The sequence below is a fragment of the Giraffa tippelskirchi genome, chromosome 6 (assembly GCF_054371585.1).
Source record: "Giraffa tippelskirchi isolate mGirTip1 chromosome 6, T2T-mGirTip1v1.2.pri, whole genome shotgun sequence".
NCBI lineage: Eukaryota > Metazoa > Chordata > Mammalia > Artiodactyla > Giraffidae > Giraffa > Giraffa tippelskirchi.
Window position 1 is genome coordinate 137,486,213 of NC_137280.1, and position 23,035 is coordinate 137,509,247.

The window sequence follows — 23,035 nt, forward strand, 5'->3', positions numbered from 1 at the left end:
AATTGTTTTTGAACAGTACTCTACAATTAAAGATGGCAGTTTTAGGTACTTGACAACAAGACAGCGCTTGTTAATAGTCCTCAAGACCCCTGGGGCTCCCGCAGGGAATCTCAGAGCCAGCTCAGCGCTTGTTCAGAGGCCTCGGCAATTGAGCAGGAGAGATTTTGAAAGCCGGGGGTTCTTTGAGGCGTTAACTCTGTGTTCTACTTTACAAAGCGTGAATCTGTGCCTCCCTCTCAGAGAGAAAAAGCAGCAAAAATTGTTCCCATTGAGACAGGAGTTTTTTGAGCCAGAGTCAGAGGACTGAAATTCTAGTTAGGTAAAGCAGAATAGAGTATTAATAATAGTTAAATGCAGAGACCCTGGAGCCAGACTCACATCCCCAGCTCTAATGTTCATTAGTTCTGTGACCCTGGGCCAGGTTTTTAATTTCTACATCTCAGCTTCCTGACCTGTAATATGAGCATAATATTACTAAAAATGGCTACCTTTAGAGAGCTCTTGTGAGGGTGAGAAGAATTTATGTATACATGCACAGCACTTAAAATACAGCCTGCCCCACTGAAAGTGATAAATGTAAAGATTTACCTGTTTTTGCTATTCATAATGCCAATTGATACTGGTTTTGCTTTGCGTTTTTTTTTTTAGTTAAACTTTTTAAATTTTGAGATACAAGCTCATATGCATGTGTAAGATATAATGCAGAGAGATCTCATGCACCACATGTCCAGTTATCCCAATGATAACATCTTACAAAACTGTAGCAACTATAGTGCAATACCACAACCAGGAAATTGACATTGATACATTTCAGGTACAGAACATTTCCATCACCACAAAGATCCTCTGTGGTCATCCTGCTTCCCTCTCTCCCTCTCCTTTTTCCTTTCCCTAGGCACTCACTAATCTGTTCTCCATTTCTGTGATTTTCTTATTTTAAGAGTGTGATATAAATGGAATTACATAGTATGTAACATTTGGGGTTTGGCTTTTTTCACTTGGCATAATTCCCTGGAGATTCATTCAAGTTGTTGTGGGTACGATACTGACTTCTTGAGGCATTTCTTTTTTGGCGTAAGTGTACTCATCTGTAACATAGGAATGAAGACCCCTGTTCTACGAAGCTGATAATAAGATTAGACAAAAGGTAGGGAAAGTGTTGGATGATAAGCAGGTGTTCTTAACAGACTGAAGACTCCTACAGTAAAGATAAAGCTGTTGGTACTATTTTCTGAGTACTTACTTTGTACCAAACACCATGCCAAGCCCTTTCCATGTATAATTCCACTTCATCCTCACATCCTCTCTATAAAACTGCTTCCATTAGCGCCCTTATTTTATAAATGGAGAAACAAGGGATTACACTTGTCTGGGATTTTACAAGTAGCATGGAATGAAAGTAGGAAATCAAATCCATCTTGTTCTAGCTACCACGCCAGACCTCTTAAAAACTCCATTGTCAGCATCTGCTGACTATATCCATCCCTTCTGTGAAAGGACAAACGTGTGTTTTGGAAGAAAGTAACTTGTTTTTCTGAATATTTTAGATTGTAGTATATTATCTTTTTTAATTGTTGGACTCTTCTATTCTGAAAAGTAAAACCAAAATGCTGAAAGGATCTTATAAGTTATGTGGTTTATCACTTGCATTTACACTTTACAGATGAGATGACTAATGGTCATATTTGTTGAATCATTTGTCTTGGGTTCAGACTAGTTAGTGAAAAAGACAATGTCACTAGTTAGTGACAGAGGATTTCCATCTTCTGATTTGCAGTCTGACATCTTGGCATCATCCTAGACTATCTCACACTCAAGAACTGGGATCTTTTCAGTCTAACACAAATGGTCTGCCTAATCTAAGGTGGAAGACAATGATTCCAAACTCCACATAGGGAATTAACTGCCTGTCTCAGTCTCTAGGGCTCCACCTGGAATATCAGCTGTATTAGGATTCTCGTTCTGTTTTCTTCCCTGCTATATCCACAGTGCCTTGAACAGTGCTTGGCACCTAGCAGATATTCAATAAATATTTTTTGAATGAATGGGAAGAATAAGGAATCAATGAATGCTCTAAGATGCTAAATGTGAGATGGGTCTAGATATCTACAGGTAGCCTTTGACTGGAAAAGAGCCTTTAAGCTGGAGGTAAGAGCAAGTTACAGCCCATGGGGTCGCTAAGAGTCAGACACGACTGAACGGCTTCACTTTCACTTTTCCCTTTCATGCATCGGAGAAGGAAATGGCAACCCACTCCAGTATTCTTGCCTGGAGAATCCCGGGGACGGCGGAGCCTGGTGGGCTGCCGTCTATGGGGTCGCACAGAGTCAGACTTAGCAGCAAGAGCAGGTAGGGAGGCCCAGAGGGCTTGTGGGAGCCAAGGTTCACAGAGGGCTTAAGAGGCCACGTGGAGAATGTCAATTGTTTCCTGGAAGACAATGATCTTTGAAAACCATTCTAAAGAGTCTGGGGTTTATTTTATAAACAGGGGAGAGCCAGTGAAGGTCTGTGAGCAGGGAACAGGGTTATCAGAATATAGTGTGTGTGTGTGTGTGTGTGTGTGTGTGTGTTCAGCTGGTCAGTCGTGTCCGACTCTCTGGGGCCCCAGGTACTGTAGCCTGCCAGGATCTTCTGCCCATGGAATATTCCAGGCAAGAACACTGGAGCAGGTTGCCATTTCCTATTCCAAGGAATCTTTCCAACCCAGGGATGGAACCTGCATCTCTTGCATCTCTTGCACTGGCAGGAAATTCATTAGATTATAATACTTTATCAGTATATGGCACTTAATTATGTAATACAGTCATTAAGTTCAGAAGGAGTTAGAGATGGATGAGGGAGACCAGGACCAGCCCATCCATTCACTCTTATAGTCTTCAAAGTGCTTTTCACCTGCTGAAATCTTGTTCATTTATCTGTTTATATATTTACCATCTGGCTCCCTACTAAATTGTCAACTTAGCTCAGTGAGGGCCCAGGGACCTTGCCTCACTTCTTCATAGCTTGTCCCTAGTACCTAGCATGGGGCTTGACATATGGCCCACGTTCAGTACATATTTGTTGAGTGAATTAATTAATCATAGAGGCTTTACAGAGCAGTTGGGAATAGAGCTTTGCCATAAAGGTTACGAATAATCAAAGAGAACGGGAAAGGACATGCCAGACGCAAAGACTGTGAATTAAGGCTATCCAGTGAAAATGAGCTTTGAAGAGACGGGGTCAGTGAGGCAGTGGACTGCAAGTGTACATTACTTTTGTATCAACTTTCTCAGTGCGTAACCTTTTATCTCTTTATCTGTTTAGTATTGCCCTTCTCCCAGTAAACTGTGACCTCCTGCAGAGCAGGCACCATGCTTTTTCATTTTCTACTATATCTCAGCACAGTGCTTGGTAGATAGTAAGCACTTAATATTTGTAAAAGGGAAAGGAGGTCATCAGGTAGGTAGGTGAGCAGATGGGTGGGAAGGTTGGCGTTTAGGTCCAACTATATGAAATTACTAATCTTTATTGGTCAAAAATCATTCATTATTGTTTCTTACGTTTCAACCTGTAATTTCATCCTGCAGAGACTATTATTATCCATTGCCCTGAGGCAGTGGGTTTCAATCTGTCTTTTGTTTGCTGTTTTGTGTTAATTTGAAGCTGAATAGGTTTCTGATAATGGTGTCTCATTGTTGAAAGCACAGCAAGACATTTGACAAGAAAATGAAAAAGCAAGGAAGAATTATTAATAAAACTATCATCCCAATAGTCTTTGAGCTCCATGATCTGGAATTTCACATGCTAGCCACTATTTCAGAGCATTCATTGTATGCACTTGCATTTAATTATCCTCACCATAAAAAAATGTGAGCTGCTATGCACATACATCCAATTAAGTAGATATCTGAATGTGGCTGTTAATAACCTTGAAAATTTATTCAGTTAGAGAAGAAGCCCAAATGCTTCTCCTATGTTTTATGCTTCCTTGTTACAGTGCAGGGGGAGGGGCACTGAGCAGGCTGTACTAACCTCATTTTGATGATTAAAAAGAAACAGACCAAGTTACTTTGCTGGCTGAGCTAGGGCTAAACAGGTCCACAGTCTTAGCTGTTCCCAGCTGGGTAGTGTGTCTGGATGCCCAAGCAAATCTCTGGGTAGTTCTTTCTACAGATACTTTCCTGCCTAGAATGATTAGAGACAGCCTGTGCACGCAAGATGGAGGGGTGTTTGGAGACCCTGGCTCTTATTTCAGGCATCATATGGAAAGGCTCACAATAGCCAGGTCCCTGTCCTAACACTAGAGATTTCCAGGTGTCACAGTGGTAAAGAATCCGCCTGCCAAGGCAGGAGACGCAGGTTCAATCCTTGGGTCAGAAAGATCCCCTAGAGAAGTGGGGATGGCAACCTGTTCCCGTACTCTTGCCTAGGAAATCCGTGGACAGAGGAGCCTGGTGGGCTATAGTCCATGGGGTCACAAAGAGTTGGACACGACTGAGCATGCACGCCACACAATGCAATGTCCTGACACTGCTACCATACTGCTATGGGATCTGATACATCACACCCCAACTCTGGGCCCAGACTTCCCATCTGTACAGTGAGGGGGGGATCAGATGATCCTGATATTCCCTCCCAGCTTCCAGCTTGCACTCAAACTGGAAGTGGCTCAGAAATGTCTGAATACCCAACTGGTTTAGGGAAGAAGGCACAAAAGAAGAAACTGTACCTGAATCTGATCCATTCAAGGATGTGAAGTTCAAGAACTGGGGTGTAATCATCCAACTACCCATTTGACCATGCATCCACTTCTCTGTCCACTCAAGCAACAGTGACAGGGAATCCAATACAACAGAATATTCTCACTGTGTACAGAAAGAATCTCCGTGAATGGAGAAGGCTTTATGGAAGAAGGAAAGAAGTGAGCATTTTAGCCAGGACCTTGGGGTTGTAATAACACTACTCCAACCCTGGAATCAGGCAAAAATGATTTCAAATCTTGTATCTGCACTTAATATCTGGGTAACCTCAGGGAGCTTATTTAACTTCTCTAAGCCTCCATCACTATCTGTAAAAACGAGGGTATCAGCAATGCCGCCATAAATGGGTGGTTGTGATACTGTAGCTTGAGTACTTAGGATAAGACAGGGCAGTCAGTATTCACTGTTCATTGCTATTATTATTGCAGGTGTAGCTTTAATTGTTGGTATGATTAATGCATGTATCCCCCCGGTTGTGTTTTATAGATTGTAAAGCTGGAGAAGAATGGTATTGGCTACCACTATATCCTTGCAAATCTGGTGAGTAGAGAACACTGCAAGCTCTCAACTGGTGGGTCTTTCTATGTTTGGGGCCTGGCTTGCTACTGTGGTCCCTGGCTGGTAGGAACTGCATAAGTGGGACAGGCTATTTCGAGCTTCAGCTGTGCCCCTGCAAAACCCACAGCACACTTAAGGTGACTCTCTAAGCTTCCTTGTAAGAGATCACGCTGGTGGGCAGGCCTTTATTAGTCATCACAATTCCAGCTTTAATTGACTCTGCCACTTGGCAAAAACAACAAAATCACCACATCTTTGAATGGATACAAGATGCTTTAACCTCACTGGTTTTGATTCTCTGTTTTGACACCAATGATAGTTTTTACTGTTTATAAATACAAATGTTTAAATCATAAGAATACTAGCACTGACAAGTCTTTAACCAGAAACAGTTTTATACCATGAACAATATTATAACAATTTAGTTTTTATTCTCTTTTTTATGCGGCATAGATAAGCTGTCTTTTAAAGAAAAATTTTACTTTCATTTTTATGTACTACATTATTTTTATTGGGTGCAATTATTTTTCAGGGTATGAAGACTTGACTCATAAGATAATTTTTGGTACACATTAAATTATTCTTAGTGACATGTATCATTATGAATTTTCTTTGTGGCCATCATTTTGGCAAGTCTATTTTTGCAAGTCCTGGGTCATGTTTTCTCATCTACCTTTTTAAATTATGAAGTTTGAGACTTCCAGTGTTTTGTTTTCTTCCCCCCAAAGCCAAATTTAATTTTACTTTGCCTTTGTCTTATTTTTAAAGAGCATTTTAAAGATGTAATTCACATGATGTAAAGCTCTTCCATTTAAAGTACACAAGTCAATTCTTTTATGTATATTCATAGAATTATGAAACACCACCACAATCTCATTTTTGAACATTTCCATCATCCCCCAAAAGAAACCCCATATATGTTAGCATTTACTCCCCATTTTCCCCCAAATTCTTCCAGCCTTTGGCAACCAGTAATCTACTTTCTATCTCTATGGACTTGCCTATTCTGGATATTAGAATCACAGAATATCTGGTCCTTTCTGACAGGCTTCTTTCACTTAGCATAATGTTTTCAACATTCATCCATGTTGGTACCACGTATCAGTTCTTAATTCCTTTTTATTGCCAAGTAACATTCCATTATACAGATGTATCCCATTTTGTTTATCCACACACCAGTTGATGGACACTTGAATTGTTTTCACTTTTTGACTATTATGAATTCTGCTTCTACAAACATTTGTATACAAGTTTTTCTCTTGAGCACAAACCTAGGAGTGAAATCTCTGAGATACATGGTAACTCTATGGTTAATATTTTGAGGAATGCCAAAACTATTTTGCAAAGTGGTTGCATCTCCCAGCAAATTTTTAATAAATAACAAATTTTCCCATGTGACAGTTTGAGCAGTTGTCAGATTTCCTTAATGGTAGCTTTTTCTACAAAGTTTGCTTATTATCCTTGCCTTCTTTATGATTTTCTATGTTTCCTTTAAGATGTGATTTTTTAGCTTTTTGCCTATAACAAATTATATCACTCAGTTTTAGCCATGTTATCTGTGGTAACTATTCCTGTAATATTAATTGAATAAGAGATTGATATTTTCCTACTTATCTTTAGAATAAGGATCACTAACAGAACAAAGGCACAGGGTCTGGGTATAGTAAAGGTCAAAGTGGTAAGACTGAAAAGTGGGACCAAAATATCTTGTCTAATTCTTAAGCTCTGTCTCTCTTTCTGACTCATCACCAGCCTCAGACATTCCTACCTGAACCGTCCTTCCCCTTGGAAACTTCTAGCCTTGGCTGTCTTGGTATTTCATGGTCAGGACTAGAAATAAGGACTTATTAAGATAAGTTAATTAAGGTCTGGCTATTAATAGATAAATATGTTACTTTTCTCAGAGATACTTGCCTTTTAAATGGATGATAACCGTCCAGACACTTTTGGGGGAACCAAGAGTTGCATCCTCAAAAACCATGTGCAAGGATAAAATTGTTGACTTTGTGATGAAAAAAACTCTTGACATCCCTTGAATCTCACTCAGATCCTTAGTCCTAGAAGGGACTTTGGAAGTCAGCTCTAAGTTTCATTTGCTTGCAGGGAAACATTTGCTTATGGTCAAACCAGCAAGGGGGAATGACTTGGCCAGGCTCACACAAGTCAGTGATAGAGCCAGGCCTGGCACCAGGGTTAGCAGGCCTATGCCTTTTCTACTATATCAGGACATCTCTCAGCATAGATCATGTGGGCACCCTGCTGCTTGAGAATACACAGAATAAGGGTGGGGGCATGCATAATCATCTCTCTAGGATAAGATGGAAATTACACATCAGTGACCTGAAAGCCACCCAAAGACCTCAGGTAATTACATCGCCAGCCTCCATCTGTTGCCAAGTGACCCCTTAGTCACAGCATCACCAAGTCAGCCCTTTGGGTGTCTGCAGCCTTCTGATCTGCATTCTTTTTTTCTCCCCTGACCTAATGAGCTCTCAAATTCTTACAACTGCCAGCTAATAGGATGCAAATTGCATATACCATCCAAATACAAAAGACTTGCATGTTCCAATAGATTAGTTGATAATTGGGCTTCAAATTACTAATTAATTCAGTTTGAAACATAGTGGAGTATGTGGTGTGTATGTTTTTCTTCCCCCTTCAGAGGAATCACGCAATTTATAAGATGATAATTTTTAGAAATTCTGCCACATAATTAGCCCACTGCTGCATGGAACTGACCTCCTCCTTCAGCATGCTTGTGATTAGGGTGTAATTATAGAGTTAGAAACGAAGGGAGCTTTTGAAAGGTTTAACAAAGGAGGGAGCTACTTTTTATTCCAAGGTTCTTTCTGTCCCTGTCAGACTGTGGGAGCTTCAAAGAAGCCAACAGCGTTCCTATAACAGGTCACTTTGGAGGGATGCTTTTCTGGGTTTGGAGGGCTACTAGAAGAGAAGACGGAAGGAGAACCCTGGGTCAGGGAGGAGAGCTTTATAACAGGGAGTCATTAAAAAAACAAAGAAAGAAAAACCCTGCGTTTTGTATAGACACCATCCTCGGCTACCTTCTTTGTGATTTGGGGCAATGCACCAGCACTCAGTTTCCTCACTGAGAATAACAGTTCCTATTCTATGTGCTCATAGAGTCACTGGGGAAGGCCAGTATGTTGCTGAATGCCATCATGCCTAGAAAAAGTTAAATTGCTCTACATAGTGGGGAATCCTTGCTTCATATACTAAATGTGCCCATCTGAACATACTCACATGTTGTCTCTGTATGTATATGTGCATGTATATGCCCATGCATATATATGCTATTATATATGCATTCTTATTTTAAATATGATAGGATAGATGTATAATTATATTTCCATAGTATTGGGATGTCCATAAAGTGAACTTGAGTGCATGCTCAGTCGCTCAGTCGTGTCCAACTCTTTGCAACCCTACGGACTGTAGCCCGCCAGGCTCCTTTGTCCATGGGATTTCCCAGGCAAGAATACTAGAGTGGGTTGCCATAGAAACTGGTGAACTGTACCGTTATTACTTAAAGAAGCTCCTGGGTCCTGGAATCCCCTGGAGGACCAAGCTCTCCTGTCTGGCTGTCAGTCCTCCTCCAAACCCAGCCCTGACTCAGCTTTCACTCACTACTCTGAGACTGCGATCAAAGCAGACAGTTACCAGCCGGAGCTCTCCAGTTATAGCTCTTATCTCTGCAATGCATCAGCAGCAAATATTAGAACAAACTGGTGTTTCTCAAAAGAAAGATATGTGGACCCCTAGAATGCATCTGCACAGACAGTTTGGGAAACACTGAGCTAATGATTAAATTTTTCAGTCCACTGGGACTGCAAACAAGAGTACTCACAGCATGAGACAAATGACCAGATAATTAATATTGATGATTTGAGTTTCATTGAAATAAGTAAGCACAACATTTAAAAATTCTTGCAGAGAACTAGCAGACCCCTGAGAATTTATAAAGGGTCCACCAGATCCCAGTTTGAGAAGCACTGAAAGACTGAAGGTATTGGTTGTCTTTCAATGTGGAGCATTTGGTGCTGCCTAGGGCATTCATGGGCTTCCCAGGTGGCTCAGATGGTAAAGTGTCTGCCAGCAATGCGGGAGACCTGGGTGTGATCCCTGGGTCAGGAAGATCCCCTGGAGAAGGAAATGGCAACCCACTCCAGTACTCTTGCCTGGAAAATTCCATGGACAGAGGAGCCTGGTAGACTACAGTCCATAAGGTCGCAAAGAGTCGGACACGACTGAGCGACTTCACTTTTACCTTTCAGGGCATCCATAACAACAATAACAGCAATTCCTCTCATTTTTACACCATGCTATAGCTAATATGACATTTTGGCATGCATCACATCCCACAGTACCCTTATGAAATAAGCAAGGTAGACTCTATCACCCCCATTTTACAGAAGAGAGAACTGAGGCTCCAAGATGTTACATGACTGAGCTGCAGAGGCGGAAGGCAAGCACTACTGGTCAGTGGACTTTGGCCCTCAGGAATCTGACAAAAACCAAGTGATGTGATCCTAAGAATAGGATGACCAGGCTAAACTTATGCCAAACCACTGGAGCCACTGAACTAGACTGCCTTAAACCCCTAATAAATAACTACAACAATGATAACAACAGTGATAACTCAGCTATTCACTGAGTGAGTGCTATAGTCCAAACACTATAAGTGATTAACTATTAAATCTTCATAATAGTCCTCGAGGTTGATAAAAACCCCATTTATCAAATGAAGAAACCAAGGTTCAGAAAGTGAGCTTCCTGGTCACTAAATTTATAAAGTCATGGAGCCAGTTTTCCGGTTACTGAATTGATAAAGTCATGGAGCCGGGCTTCCCCTCCAGGACTACAGAACTCCCAAATTCATGTTCTTACATTGTGCCATATGACTGCTGAGCATGGGGGCGGGGGTTGGTCAGGCACAGCGGGAGGCTGGGCTCTTGACTAGAGGGCTTGAGTTTAAATCTTGCTACAACTGCAGCAATAGACCTGGAATCCAGACTCAAGCTCTCAAATCCCCATTTCATTTTCCACTGGACACTGATGGAATTTTATTATAATTATATAGTTGGTCCTTCACATCAATGGATTCTATATTCATGGATTCAACCCAGCACAGGTCAAAAATATTTGAAAAAAAAATACAGAAATTTCCAAAATGCAAAACTTGAATGTGCTATATATTGGCAACTATCTTCCTAGCATTTATATGGTATTTCCAGCCAGTGACATAGCATTTACATTTTATCAGGTATATTAAGTAACCTAGAGATAGCTAAAAGCATTCAGGAGGAGAATGCACATATATGCACAGGTTACATGCAAATATTACAACATTTTATATAAGGGATTTGAGAATCTGCAGACTTTGGTGTCTTTAGGGGTTCCTCAACCAATCTCCCATGGATACCGACTGCACAAAAGCTGAGGGAAACACAAACTGAGGACAGGTCATCTCATGTCTTATTGGGGTACCTGGGGAACAGGGTGGTCAGCCATTTCCACCATGTAGTTGCAGATGACCTCCTGTGAAATGTTAGAGTTAGAAGTAGTTCTGGTCCATGTGGCAGCTCATCCAAAACTCAGCTCTATGCTGCTGTCCCTCTGCTGTATGAGTCCTGAGAAGAAGGTGCTCTTTCATCTCCTTGCTCCCCTGTGCAGAGAAATCTGTCCACGCCTTCTATAGGGCCAAGTGTGTCTGCTTTCTTCTGCCCACGTCATCTCAACACACGTTCATGTTTGGTTTCTGCGTCGTTTCTTTGGTTAGGAAGGTGGTGCAGTAGTTGGGGAGTGTGGCTCTATGTCAGACAGACCTGGGTTTGAATTCTGGCTTTATATTTATTAGCTGTGTGGTATTAGTAAAATAACCTACCCTCTCTGAGCTTCCACTGCCTCATCTGCCAAAAAAAAAAAAAAAGGAATGTAGTATCATCTACCTCCGCATGGGCTGTCATGTGAATTAAGTGAAATAATAACTTTATAAATCCTCATAGTTATAGTTGGCTCCCAAAAAACACTCAATAAATGTTAACAGTTACCACCATCATAATCATTGTAATCACCATCATCATTATCATTTGGTGGGGGTAAGAAAACACAATATCTGGGAACAGGATACCATCCTTGAGGTCCCTCAACCCCCTTCTAGACTAAATCTCATCCACCACTATAATAATAGTGGTAATTATAATAATAATAATTATTGATAATATTATAATTATATATAATTATATAATGCAAATATATATTATATAATTACATTATATTATTGTAATAATATAATCATTATGGTAAAATAATAATAATAGAAATCCAATAATATAATACCTTCCTCCCTGTTTGTCTGTAAGCTCCTGGAGGAAGGAATTTGCCTTTCTCATTGATGAATTTCCAGTTCACCAGGCAAAATGAGCTTCATGTAATGGTGTTCTTTAAAAAGTCACTGAATGAATGAATGAGTGAGTGAAATGACTTCTCAGGAAATAAACAATGCTGGTATGCATTTATCACATGAACTTAACGACAAATTCCTTGTGTCTTGCTAAAAGAAGCAGAGATCAATGGTAGACTATAAGTACAGCTATGAATATGCAAATGAGTAGGTAGATATGAGACTCAGAGGGCAGCTAAACCACTTCCCATAAAAGGCCAGACTCTCCTCTACAACGTCCCTAACAGAAGCACATCCATCTGGTTCCTGCTCGAATAACACCCACTGATAGGGAATCATGTATTTGGAACCACCTACCCTGCTTGCTCCTGGCATTTGCTCCTCTAGCCTGGATGCTCCTCATCTTTGCATCCCCCCTAGTGCCTTCTCACAGGGCATGGTTCTAACAGCCCAGCAAAGGAACATCAAACATGAACCAAGCATACCTTCCACTGCACCAGGCTCATACCAGCAGCACTAAACTAAAAAGCACTGAGAAGCATGTGGCTTCACTTTTTTCCTGGAAACAACTTGGCTTTGTCTTTCAGCTAGAACATATAAGTAAAGTTTTAAAAGAATGCCAGAGAAAAATCACAAAATAAATACAAATTTTTAAAAAGAGGGACAAGTAAGGAAGTGAGGACCGAACCTTCCGAGCTGTACATTACCCTAACCTACTGCCAAAATTGGCAGTTAAGGGGTCTGTCCCTCTTGATGCTAAGCTGATGTGTACATGCAATTCCTCTGATTCACCACCCTTGGTCACTCTGACTTGGAATCTCCAAGCCCTGTGTGTTTTCTGATTAGAGGGTTCTTCCTTGCATCTTCACCCAACCAAAGCCTTCTATTCTTTCAGCTCCTGTGTTTCCATTGAGAAGCCTTCCCTGAGATCCAGGGCCAGGTTTTGTCCTACTTATTTTGCTCTATAATTACATGGGTAATACTGGTCTTTCTCACTAAACATTAAATAATGAAAACAAAGACTGAGCTTTGGGATCCACTGAGCTTAAGTGGATCTTATTCTCTGCTGTATCCCTTTGTCCCATATGTGCTTGGCAATATTAGATACAGATGAATGAATGAATGAATGAACTAGAATATTCCTTTCCCCATCCTGCTAGGTTTCAAATTTAATGCTATGTTTGAATTTTCATTCCTTTTTCACCAAGCATTCAGAGGGTGCCTACTCTTTGGGAGCCCCTGTGAATGTTTAAGCTGGTGTTTTATTTAAAAAAAAGTAGGCTGATCCTTCTTGGACAGAAAGGTTTTGATCACACGAAAGGGAGACATTGCTGGTTTCAAGTCTGCCAGGAACTCCAGGCATAAGCCCCTTCATGGGCCTAGATAGCATATTAAAAAGCAGACACATCACTTTGCCAACAAAGTTTCATATAGTCAAGCTATGGTTTATCCAGTAGTCAGGTACAGATGTGAGAGTTGGACTACACAAAGGTTGAGCGCTGAAGAATTGATGCTTTTAAACTGTAGTGTTGGAAAAGATTCTTGAAAGTCCCTTGGACTGCAAAGAGATCAATCCAGTCAATCCTAAAGGAAATCAACCCTGAATATTCATTGGAAGGACTGTTGCTGAAGTTGAAGCTCTAATACTTTGGTCACCCAATGCAAAGAGCCGACTTACTGGAAAAGACCCTGATGCTGGGTAAGATTGAGGGCAAGAGGAGAAGTGGGTGGCAGAGGATGAGATGGTCAGATAGCATCACCGACTTGATGGGCATAAATTTGAACAAACTCTAGAAAACAGTGGAGGACAGAGGAACCTGGCATGCTGCAGTCCATGGGGTTGCAAACAGTCAGACATGAGACTAAACAACAGCAACAGGTAGGCATAAGGGCATACTCCTTAGGCTGAATTTTCAATTGGTCTTTGGCTCTTGCTCTGAGGTGGCCATGGCCAGGTGGCACCCTTGACTGCAGACAGAAGAAAGTTAACATTAAGGGAGATTCTGGAAGACCAACCAATACCAGGCCAGATATTGTACTTCTTTAATCATGCATTGACAGCCTAGTCTAGGGGCCCCCTGACTTTCTGCCACAAAATGTCAGCATTTTATCCTAAACCCCTAGACTGTGAGATCCCAGCCACCTTTTAAAATAATTTGTCAACAGTGGACTTGTGTTTGGGGGATATGTCTGATTGTGTGTTTGAAGGTATCTAAGCATATAGGTGCCAGCCCCTCTTCTTTCAAATGTACTTGGATAAGAGTTAACACTAGAGGCTTTTTTCATTTTTCCAATTCAAATGATGTTTTAGCTGTTTTAAGCACAGCTGCAATGTCTTATTGACTTGGCAGGAACCAGATAAGCCTGTGTTATGAGGGATTATATAGGGTGAGAACACATTCAAGTTCCAGTCGGTTAAAGTGGCTAAAATAGGAAAATCTGAACACCATATGCAGAGACATGGTTATTTGAGGACAGAACAAAGTCCTCATCTCAGGAATATTCCATGAACTCATGTATCTCCATATTCATGTGCACACACCTGTATGATCACAGAATTGTAGATCAAAGCTGAAAAGCCCTTAAGAGAAAAATCAACTGGCTCAGAAGTTTCCAAACTTTTAGTTTAAAGCTCTATTTTCAAATGGAATCTTGGGGAGAACCCCGGTATGTGAAACAGATAAAAAAGCAAAGCTGCTCTGATGGTAGAGGGAGGGTAGGAACCTAGAACCCCATTCTTCTCCCTTCCCCCTAATTCAACATGGTAGACTCTAAAATGCCTACAGCCTGGGACAATAGTTGGAAAGATCACTCATTGATCTAGCCAAGGGCCTCACTGTGCAGATCAACAATCTAGTGCCTGGATCAACATTACCCCAAAAAAGTCAATAACAAAACTCTTTGGTCCACAAGATGTAAGTTTAGAGGGTGAGAGATACCAAAATTTTCAGAGACGTTGATAAACCTAGAGACTGTCATACAGAGTCAGACAGAGTGAAGTAAGTCAGAAAAAGAGAAAAACAAGTATCATATATTAATGCGTATACGTGGAAGCTGGAAAAATGGTATAGATGATCTTATTTGAAAAGCAGAAATAAAGACACATGTAGAGAACAAAGGTATGGATACTGGGTGCGGATTGGGGGAAGGAATGGATTGGGAGATTGGGATTGGCATATATACACCACTATGTATAAAACAGGTAACTAATGAGAACCTACTGCATAGTACAAGGCAATTCTACTCGGTGCTCTGTGGTGACCTAAATGGGAAGGAAACCCAAAATAGAGGGGATACATGTATGTGTATGGCTGATTCACTTTGCTGTACAGTAGAAACTGACACAACATTGTAAAGCAACTATAATCCAGTTTTAACAGAGTTGAAGACTAACACCCAGGTCTCCTAGAAAACTGCTAATTCCTTCTTATTAACAGTATAGAGATGCAAGTCATTCCAAGGGCTTCGTTCATTGCAGGACAGGAGATAAATGAATCAGACTGACTAGTGATGAGGAGGCAGAATGTACAGTGGTTAGAAAGTAAGCACAGAGTCTTGTCACTCACTATGACTGTGGTCTCTGCCCCTCACTAGCTATGTTATATTGGGCAGAAGCTACTGCATTCATTTAGGACTCAGTTTTCTAATCTGCAATATGGGAATGATAAAAGTACCTGATTCACAGGATTATTCCAAGGATTATATGAGATCATACAAATAAAGCTCTCAGCATAGTGCCTTCTACATAGTTCAGGTCTAATACGTGTTAGGTGCTGTGATTGTCATCATCATTATTTTAGCCGAAGTCTGACTCCCATGACTTCTGTCCATTGGTTGGTTCTGGCCTACCTTAAAGAACAAATATTTCCCCCTGAAAGCCCTTCTGGGGTTGGAATACATCCTTCACTTCCCCTCTTAGTCTTTCATTATTTTCAGGTTGAACATCCCCACTTTTTTCAAGCATTTCTAATGTAACAAGACTTTTCTAACTGTACTTTCCTATAGCTATCCTCTCTATGGAGCTGTCATCTAAGAATTTACCTGACAATCTGGGGAAACTTGCCATGTTCAACTTGTGCCATTCAGAGTATAAAGTTCCAGCTCTTCAATTTACCTCTTCTAGATCTCAGGTGGATAAGATGGGGGGAGTTTTCTTTCCCACCTCCCAGGGCTTGTTAAAAATCCTTCTCTTTGGCCCCTTTCTCTTAACAATGCTGGCTATTCCCTCTTCCATCTAATGGGAGTGGTGTCAGCCCAAGCAGGATGATGAGAGCTGAGCAGCTTGTGTGTGACCCCTTGAAAGAACCCCAGAGAGAAAGGAAATCTGGCTTTGAAGATAAAGCTTTCTATCTTTTGAAAGCTGCATTCCTATACACCTGCCTCCTGTGGGCTCAGGTGTCTTGCCTGACCTAGTGCCTGGTTTGGGGTTTTTTTTACTTTGTATTTTGTATTGGGGTGTAGCCAATTAACAGTGATGCAACAGTTTCGGGTGAAGAACAAGAGATTCAGCCATACATGCACATGTATCCATTCTCTCCCAAACTCCCCTCCCCTCCACACTGCCACATAACACTGAGCAGAGTTCCATGTGCCATACAGTAGTTCTTTGTTGGTTATCCATCTTAAATATACCAGTGTGGACATGTCCATCCCAAATACCCAGTGCCTGGTTTTCAAGTAGTTGTAACACCCAACCTCTTTGGACTGCATCATAGTGATGATGGTAAATATGATGATGATAATAATAGCTAAGATTTATTAAATGCTTACTTTGTGCCAGACACAGCCCTAAATATTTATACACACTTTTAAAAAAAAATCTTGTACCAATTCTATGCTGTAGGTGCTCTTATATCTGCATTTTGAAGACCAGAGAGCTAAGCCTCAGAGAGCTTAAATAATCAGTAAGCACACATCCTCAAGATGTTTTGTTTCCAGGCACACATGATAATTAAAAGTCATAATGATAGCCCAGAGCCTCCTCACGATCCTCAAAGCATTTTCTAAATCTTTTCAGCAACGTGAAAGTACATCTAATATAGTTATGGTGTTAAACATCTCTTTTGGATATCATAATTATCTGCCATGCCTTTTTGTGCTAATCTTTTGAAAATTATCATTGAGATACGGTAGATGGAATGACTATCTTAACTGGTTTAATTAATTGAGCACTTCCTCCCCTCCCCCAATCATGCTATTGTAACAGCTGGTCAGCACTGCACTGCCTCCTACAATGAGTGCTTAGGGAATATAGATCCTAACCCCAGCTCACACTCTAACCAGCCTACAATTTGAGGCCAATAGTCTCCTCTCTGGACAACAAGGGGTTTGATCTGATCTCTAACATCTTTCCTTCAGGCATCAGTAAACCTAAACTGCGGCCCATGGGTCAAATTCAACCATTTCCTGGCTTTGTTTAGCCAGGAATGATTTTTACATGTTTAAATTAACAGAAAAAAAATGAAAAGTGATATCTCATGACATATGCAAATTATGTGAAATTCAAGTTTCAGTTTTCATGAATACACTTGGGGGTGGAGGAGACACAACCATGCTATTTCATTTTCTATTATCTAGGCCTGCTTTCATGCTCTAATAGCTGCGTTGAATAGTTATGACAGAAACAACATGACCTGTAAGCCTAAAAAATCCACAATATGACCACTTATCCAAAAAAAAACAAAAAATTTGCTGACTCCTGGTATGGATATGGAGTAGGTGGGTACTAAAAAACTTCATATAAATCAGAGGCTTGAGAAACATCTAACCAATCTGCAAGCCCTCTTTGGCAGAGTGAGACCTCTGTTCTAGGCTATTAACTGTCAGCCACGCTGTCTGAGCTTCTTGGTCCCTCTTAATCTGGGGCAATCTGGAAACCCCATCCTAAAGCTATGTTCCTGTGTTCCTCTGCTGGCAAAGCAGTGTACCACACAGACGAAGGAGACAGATTTGATAGCTGGACCACAGCTGGAATCCTTGCTTCCAGGGGATCTCAGGGTGGGGGGAGGAGGTGGGCTCCAGAGGTCTTTGAGCCACATCTCCTCGCATGGAAAATTGGGGCAGATACTCACTCATTTATGCAAGTGAGCACCCAGTGCCTACTGCCAATGTTCACCCCTCAGGGCTGTTTGGGGGGATTAAATAGGATTATGTATATAAAGCATTTAATAGAATGCCTGGCTCAGGAAAAGAGCTTAGGGAATGTTTAATAAATCCAATGGTGACTGCTGATGGATTATTTCATTTTTCAACTTGAAATGACAACAACTTCAGAATTCTCAAAGAGCTATATAAATGAAGTTATATGATGCACAAGAAATGACAATTTCGCCATTGTTGTCATATCTGTCATCCTTAGGAACAATGTTTCTAAAGCTAAGTTTCAGTAGAATATTTAATGGCACCAGTGTTCTTTAATTCTAGGCCAAGAGACAACGAATTAAGCCGGGCTCCCTTATTGACCATATCAACCCATGCAATGACTTCTCTTCCCTGTCCTGTCACTGACACTCCCCCTCCCACTTTCCAGGGACTTACAGCTGATTCTGAGCCAGTAAGGTACATCAGAATTATCTGGGGATCTATTTTTTATTTTTCAATAGTACTAAAAAGAAAACATATTCACATGGTTATAAAAAAGAAAAAAATTATTATGGAAGGTTATAAAAAAAGCAAATAGCTACACTCTCTAATCTCATACTTCTTAGAAAAAAACTATTTTAAACATTTTCTGTGTTTGGTGATTCTAGTAGTTCCCTCTACACACTTCTGTGTAATATGTCTATGTCTCTTTTTCTTGCTTTATCAACTTTCATCCCATGTGTGGCTCCTCAGTTAAAAAAAAGGATGAACCACTTCACACTATTTTCCACATCCTGTCCTCAATGTTCATTGGTCATGTTATTATCTGGAATTCTTCTAATTAGTCCCTTTATAATATGTTTTACCTTGATTTTTGATTGACCAGCATTGTTGTTGTTTAGTCGCTAAGTCACGTCTGACTCTTCTGCAACCCCATGGACTGTAGCCCGCCAGACTCCTCTGTCTGTGGGATTTTCCAGGCAAGAATACTGGAGTGGGTAGAGATTCCTTTCCTACCATTTCCTTCTCCAGGGTATCTTCCCAACCCAAAGATCAAACACCTGTGTCTCCTGCATCGCTGGCAGATTCTTTACCACTGAGCCACATGACCAGCATTAGAGCTTTATAGAGATATCGGGTTTCCTCTCGAGAGCTCCTGCATGATAACCATTAGGAAAGGCTATTATGCAGAACCTCTCTTATGTATTGTGATGGGTCCCTCAGATGAAGGATCTCTATCCTAAGAGCTTGTTCATTTGCATTTGAATGAAAATGATAGGCAGACCATTCTTCTATCCGCCTTTCATCAGCAGCACAGGGGACAGTGTGAAATGTCACAGAGGAACCGCAGAAGCAGACAGGGACACAGTGATCCAACAGCTCCAGGAGCTCACTTATCACAGAGGCTTATCTTAGATGATAAACAGTCACTTTGTGAAGAACAGCATCGGGTACAGTGCTGGAGGGACACTGAGAAGCATCTGGGTTCAGGAGACCTGAATTCTCATACTGAATAACTTGAACAGAGCATTTTGTGGATTAATTTCATTTCATTCACTAGTCACAGCATACAGAGCAATAGACTTCATATTTGGGGGCATGTTATAAAACAAGCAAAATGACTCGAAGACAGTGCTTAAGATCAGACTTCATCATTTAATCTTTAATATAATACAATTAGCAATGTTGCATCCTTTTATATTATATAATTAATAGCACGGATAAAGCAAAATGTACTCATTACCGAATATTACCCCCTAAGGTTTTTTAAATAAAATGGCAAAGAAAATTAGAAAATGATTTAATTAAACCATGTTTAATGAGCATGCTCAGGGGACTAGAGTGGGTGGGTTGAATTTCCCAGCTGACCGGTAGGCAAATATTTCACACCTTTATTTCCTCTTCTTAGTCAAGAACAGTTTTCTCTATTGGAATGGTCTGTTTTCTTGCATTATGGAGAGATCAAGTCTAGTAGCTATAAGAGACTGCTTTGATCTTCATAATTAAAGACATTGTGGAGATTCAAGATCACCATTCCAGCATGAAATCTTCCATGAGGGGAAGGCGAGGATATCTTCTACTAGGTGAATGCATGTTGATGCCAAGTTATTCCCTCATTTCATGTCTTCCCTAATAGGACAGATAAGAGCTTATTTTATCATTCTTTGTCCCTTCTTTCTCAGGGGAGCTGAGAAGTTCAGGCAGAGGTCCCATCAGTTTGATTGGAAATAACTTCAGGTCTGGCTCCAGTCACCTTGCAGTCAGACATTCTGGTGATAGAACTGAGTGGCATTTATGTTTGAATCAACTCTGCCATTTCCTTTGGCCCCCATTACACTGATGGGGGCAGTCAGTACAAAATGCCCAGGAGCTTGTTACAGATTTTCAAGCGATGGAATTTGACTGCAGGAGATCGCTTTCATTTTATTCTCTCAATAGTTATTTTATGAATAAGATGTTCTTTTTAAAATCTCTAAAAATTATGGGAAATCTCTCCACTGTGCATTAGCCTTTAACCAGGGGTGGGGTGGCTATACTCTTAAGTGGTAGAATGTCTTAGGATGCCTACTGGGTATAAGAACCTAATCCCAATTTCATCTGCACTAAAAGCTTGCTAGAATCCTTGCACAATTCAGCAGACCCCTGTGAATGTCTGTAAACTATAGCTGTAGGTAAAGTTAGTCACTAAATGCATTTCCAACATGAGCTTCCCTTGTCAAACAATTTAAATCATCCACTGGATTTACTGCCTGGAGATCATACTTTCCCTGACAAATTAGCATTTTTGCTTGAGCAACGTCTTTGGCTTTTATTCATTCACCCAATAAAAATGTACTGAGAACCCACTTTGTATCAGACATGGTGCTAGATGCTGGGTTCTAGGACACATCCATGTCCAAAACAGAAAAATATCCCTACTCTCATGGAACTGACATTCCAACACAAGAAGAGAGGACAAGGGAACAAATGAGCAAACCAGATCATCTCAAATGGGTAATAAGCAGAGCACTGAGAAGGAGCTGACTGGACTGCATATTGGAAGTAACTTGACTGAGTTCTACTAGAACCAGGTCTTAAGACAGCAATTCAAATACAAGTAGCTTCTTTAGATGCTAATCTGAGAAATAACATCAGGGAATCAGGGATGTGAGGTACGGATGTAAGAGCTGACCCATTGGAAAAGGCCCTGACACTGGGAAAGATTGAGGGCAGGAGGAGAAGGGGGCAACAGAGGATGAGATGGTTGGATGGCATCACTGACTCAATGGACAGGAGTTTGAGCAAACTCTGGGAGATAGTGAGGGACAGGGAAGCCTGGCGTGCTGCAGTCCATGGGGCTACAAAGAGTCGAACACCACTGAGCGATTGAATAACAACAAGAAGGTAGGGATGGGAGAGCAGGCAGCTGAAAAAGGTGCATAATCAAGGCACTTATCTCTGGGGCTATGGAACTCCATCCCTTACAGAAGCTCTAGACTTGGGTGTAGAGTATACCTCATGGTAACCCACCCAAGGGAGAGGGCTGTGGATTCAACTAACTCCCCAACAGCAGAAAGCTGCTCTGGGTGTATGAACGCCTCAATACATCTGGCTTACCCTACCTGTGGGTGAAGTAATAGGTAGCTGTAGTTAGTATAAAAAGTGGAATATTAGTGTCTGTTGGGGAGATGTGGAAATGAGCAGGGCACCAAGGGCATCTATCAAGGATGAGAACTGGGTCTTTAGATAAGGCGTCCCAGGTGGCTCAGATGGTAAAGAATCCACTTGCAGTGCAGGAGAACCAGTTTGATCCCTGGGTCAGGAAGATCCCCTGGAGAAAGGAATGGCAACCCACTCTAGTATTCTCGCCTGGACAATCCCATGAACAGAGGAGCTTCGCAGGTCCTAGTCCATGGGGTCGCAAAGAGTTGGACACAACTGAGCAACTAAGCACGTTACAGGAGAAAGCTCCCTGAAGACACTGTATTTTAGCTGAGACCCAAGGATGGACATGAGCTGGCCAGGAAGAACTCACTTCCAGGCATAGAGAATAGCTGGGCAAAGGCTCAGAGTAGAGCTGAGCTTAGTTTGTTTGTAAAATAGGAATAATAAAGAATCACTGAACTTTAGAGGCATAGGGTAGGGGGAAGGTCTTTGAGTCATGAAGTTATTGATGACCAGATCTTTTTTTTTAATTCTCTCCTTTTTAAAAACGTAATTAATTTATTTTAATTGGAGGCTAGTCACTTTACAATATTGTTGTGGTTTTTGCCATGAATCAGCCATGGGTGTACTTGTGTCCCACCATCTGAACCTCCCTTCTCACCTCCCTCCCCACCCCTTCCCTCTGGGTTGTCCCAGAGCACCAGCTTTGAGAGCCCTGCTTCATGCATTGAACTTGCACTGTTTGATGACCAGATCTTTTAGGTAAGGAAACCAGATCGAGTCAGTGAGAAATCAAGAGACTAGGACAATGTCTTAGGATCTCCAGGCAGAGCTGAGGCAGTGATGGGGGCTCAGAGCTGCCAGACCACAGTTCTTCCTACCCTCAATCCACCAAACTACTTCCCATGTTCATTCCCCCATTTCACCCCTTGGGATCTGGCAGTTTCCCTAAGCCACAGAGTTCAGAAAGCAATGACTTTGTGATCTCTGCTCAAATTCCTGAAGTGGGCACCAATTACACCTAAAGAGAAACCCAGATGATCACAAGGCTTTCTAGGATCTAACCCTGGGCTGCCCTCCACCCCCGCAACTGCGTTTCCCACCCTCTCTCTCTCGTGCTGTGCTAGTCACACCAGTCTTCTCACTGTTTCTAGAATATGCTAAGCATCCTCCAGTCTCTGAGCCTTTGCTCAGAATGCTCTTCCCCAGATTCCCCCAGAGCTCATGCCACAGCTTCACATCAGTCAGGTCCCTGTGGCGACACCACTTCCTCAGGGCGGCTCATTTGGACCACGCCTCCCGGGGCCAGGCACTGCGCTCCTCCCCTCATCCTCTTTCCCCACTTCATCTTCCTTCAGAGGACTCTTAGCTACCGCACAGTATCCTCTACTAGATTCTACCCTATACATGCTACGTGCTTACTTTTTAAAAATTGAAATATAGTTGATGTATAATAAATACCATGTTACTGTTGTTCACTTGCAAAGGTGTGTCTGACTCTTTGCAACCCCATGGGCTGCAGCAGGCCAGGCTTCCCTGTCCTTCACCATCTCCCGGAGCTTGCTCAGACTTGTGTCCATCGAGTCGGTGA

General features: G+C 41.5%; 2 protein-coding genes across 11 annotated transcripts in view; one reads left to right on the forward strand and one right to left on the reverse strand.

The window, feature by feature from the left end:
- The window catches only part of LOC145508725 (uncharacterized), a 617,339-nt gene that overhangs the window by 320,559 nt on the left and 273,745 nt on the right, over window positions 1-23,035 (reverse strand). The window contains exons 2-3 of one of the 7 annotated variants that reach the window (XR_014055565.1): window positions 11,655-11,769; window positions 11,200-11,224 (exon numbers count right to left, since the gene is read on the reverse strand). The exons of 5 other annotated variants lie outside the window; for them this stretch is intronic. The gene's annotated coding sequence lies outside the window, so the exon portion shown is untranslated. Of the gene's footprint in view, window positions 1-4,708; window positions 4,847-11,199; window positions 11,225-11,654; window positions 11,770-23,035 lie in introns of those variants that run through there. One more of the 7 variants, XR_014055569.1, reaches the window with a different exon arrangement.
- Window positions 1-23,035, forward strand: part of GRIA1 (glutamate ionotropic receptor AMPA type subunit 1) — a 337,441-nt gene that overhangs the window by 189,186 nt on the left and 125,220 nt on the right. For all 4 annotated transcript variants that reach the window (XM_081495905.1, XM_081495904.1, XM_081495906.1 and 1 more), the window contains one exon: window positions 5,226-5,279. In XM_081495905.1, the coding sequence (XP_081352031.1) occupies window positions 5,226-5,279 (54 nt within the window). The remainder of the gene's footprint in view (window positions 1-5,225; window positions 5,280-23,035) is intronic.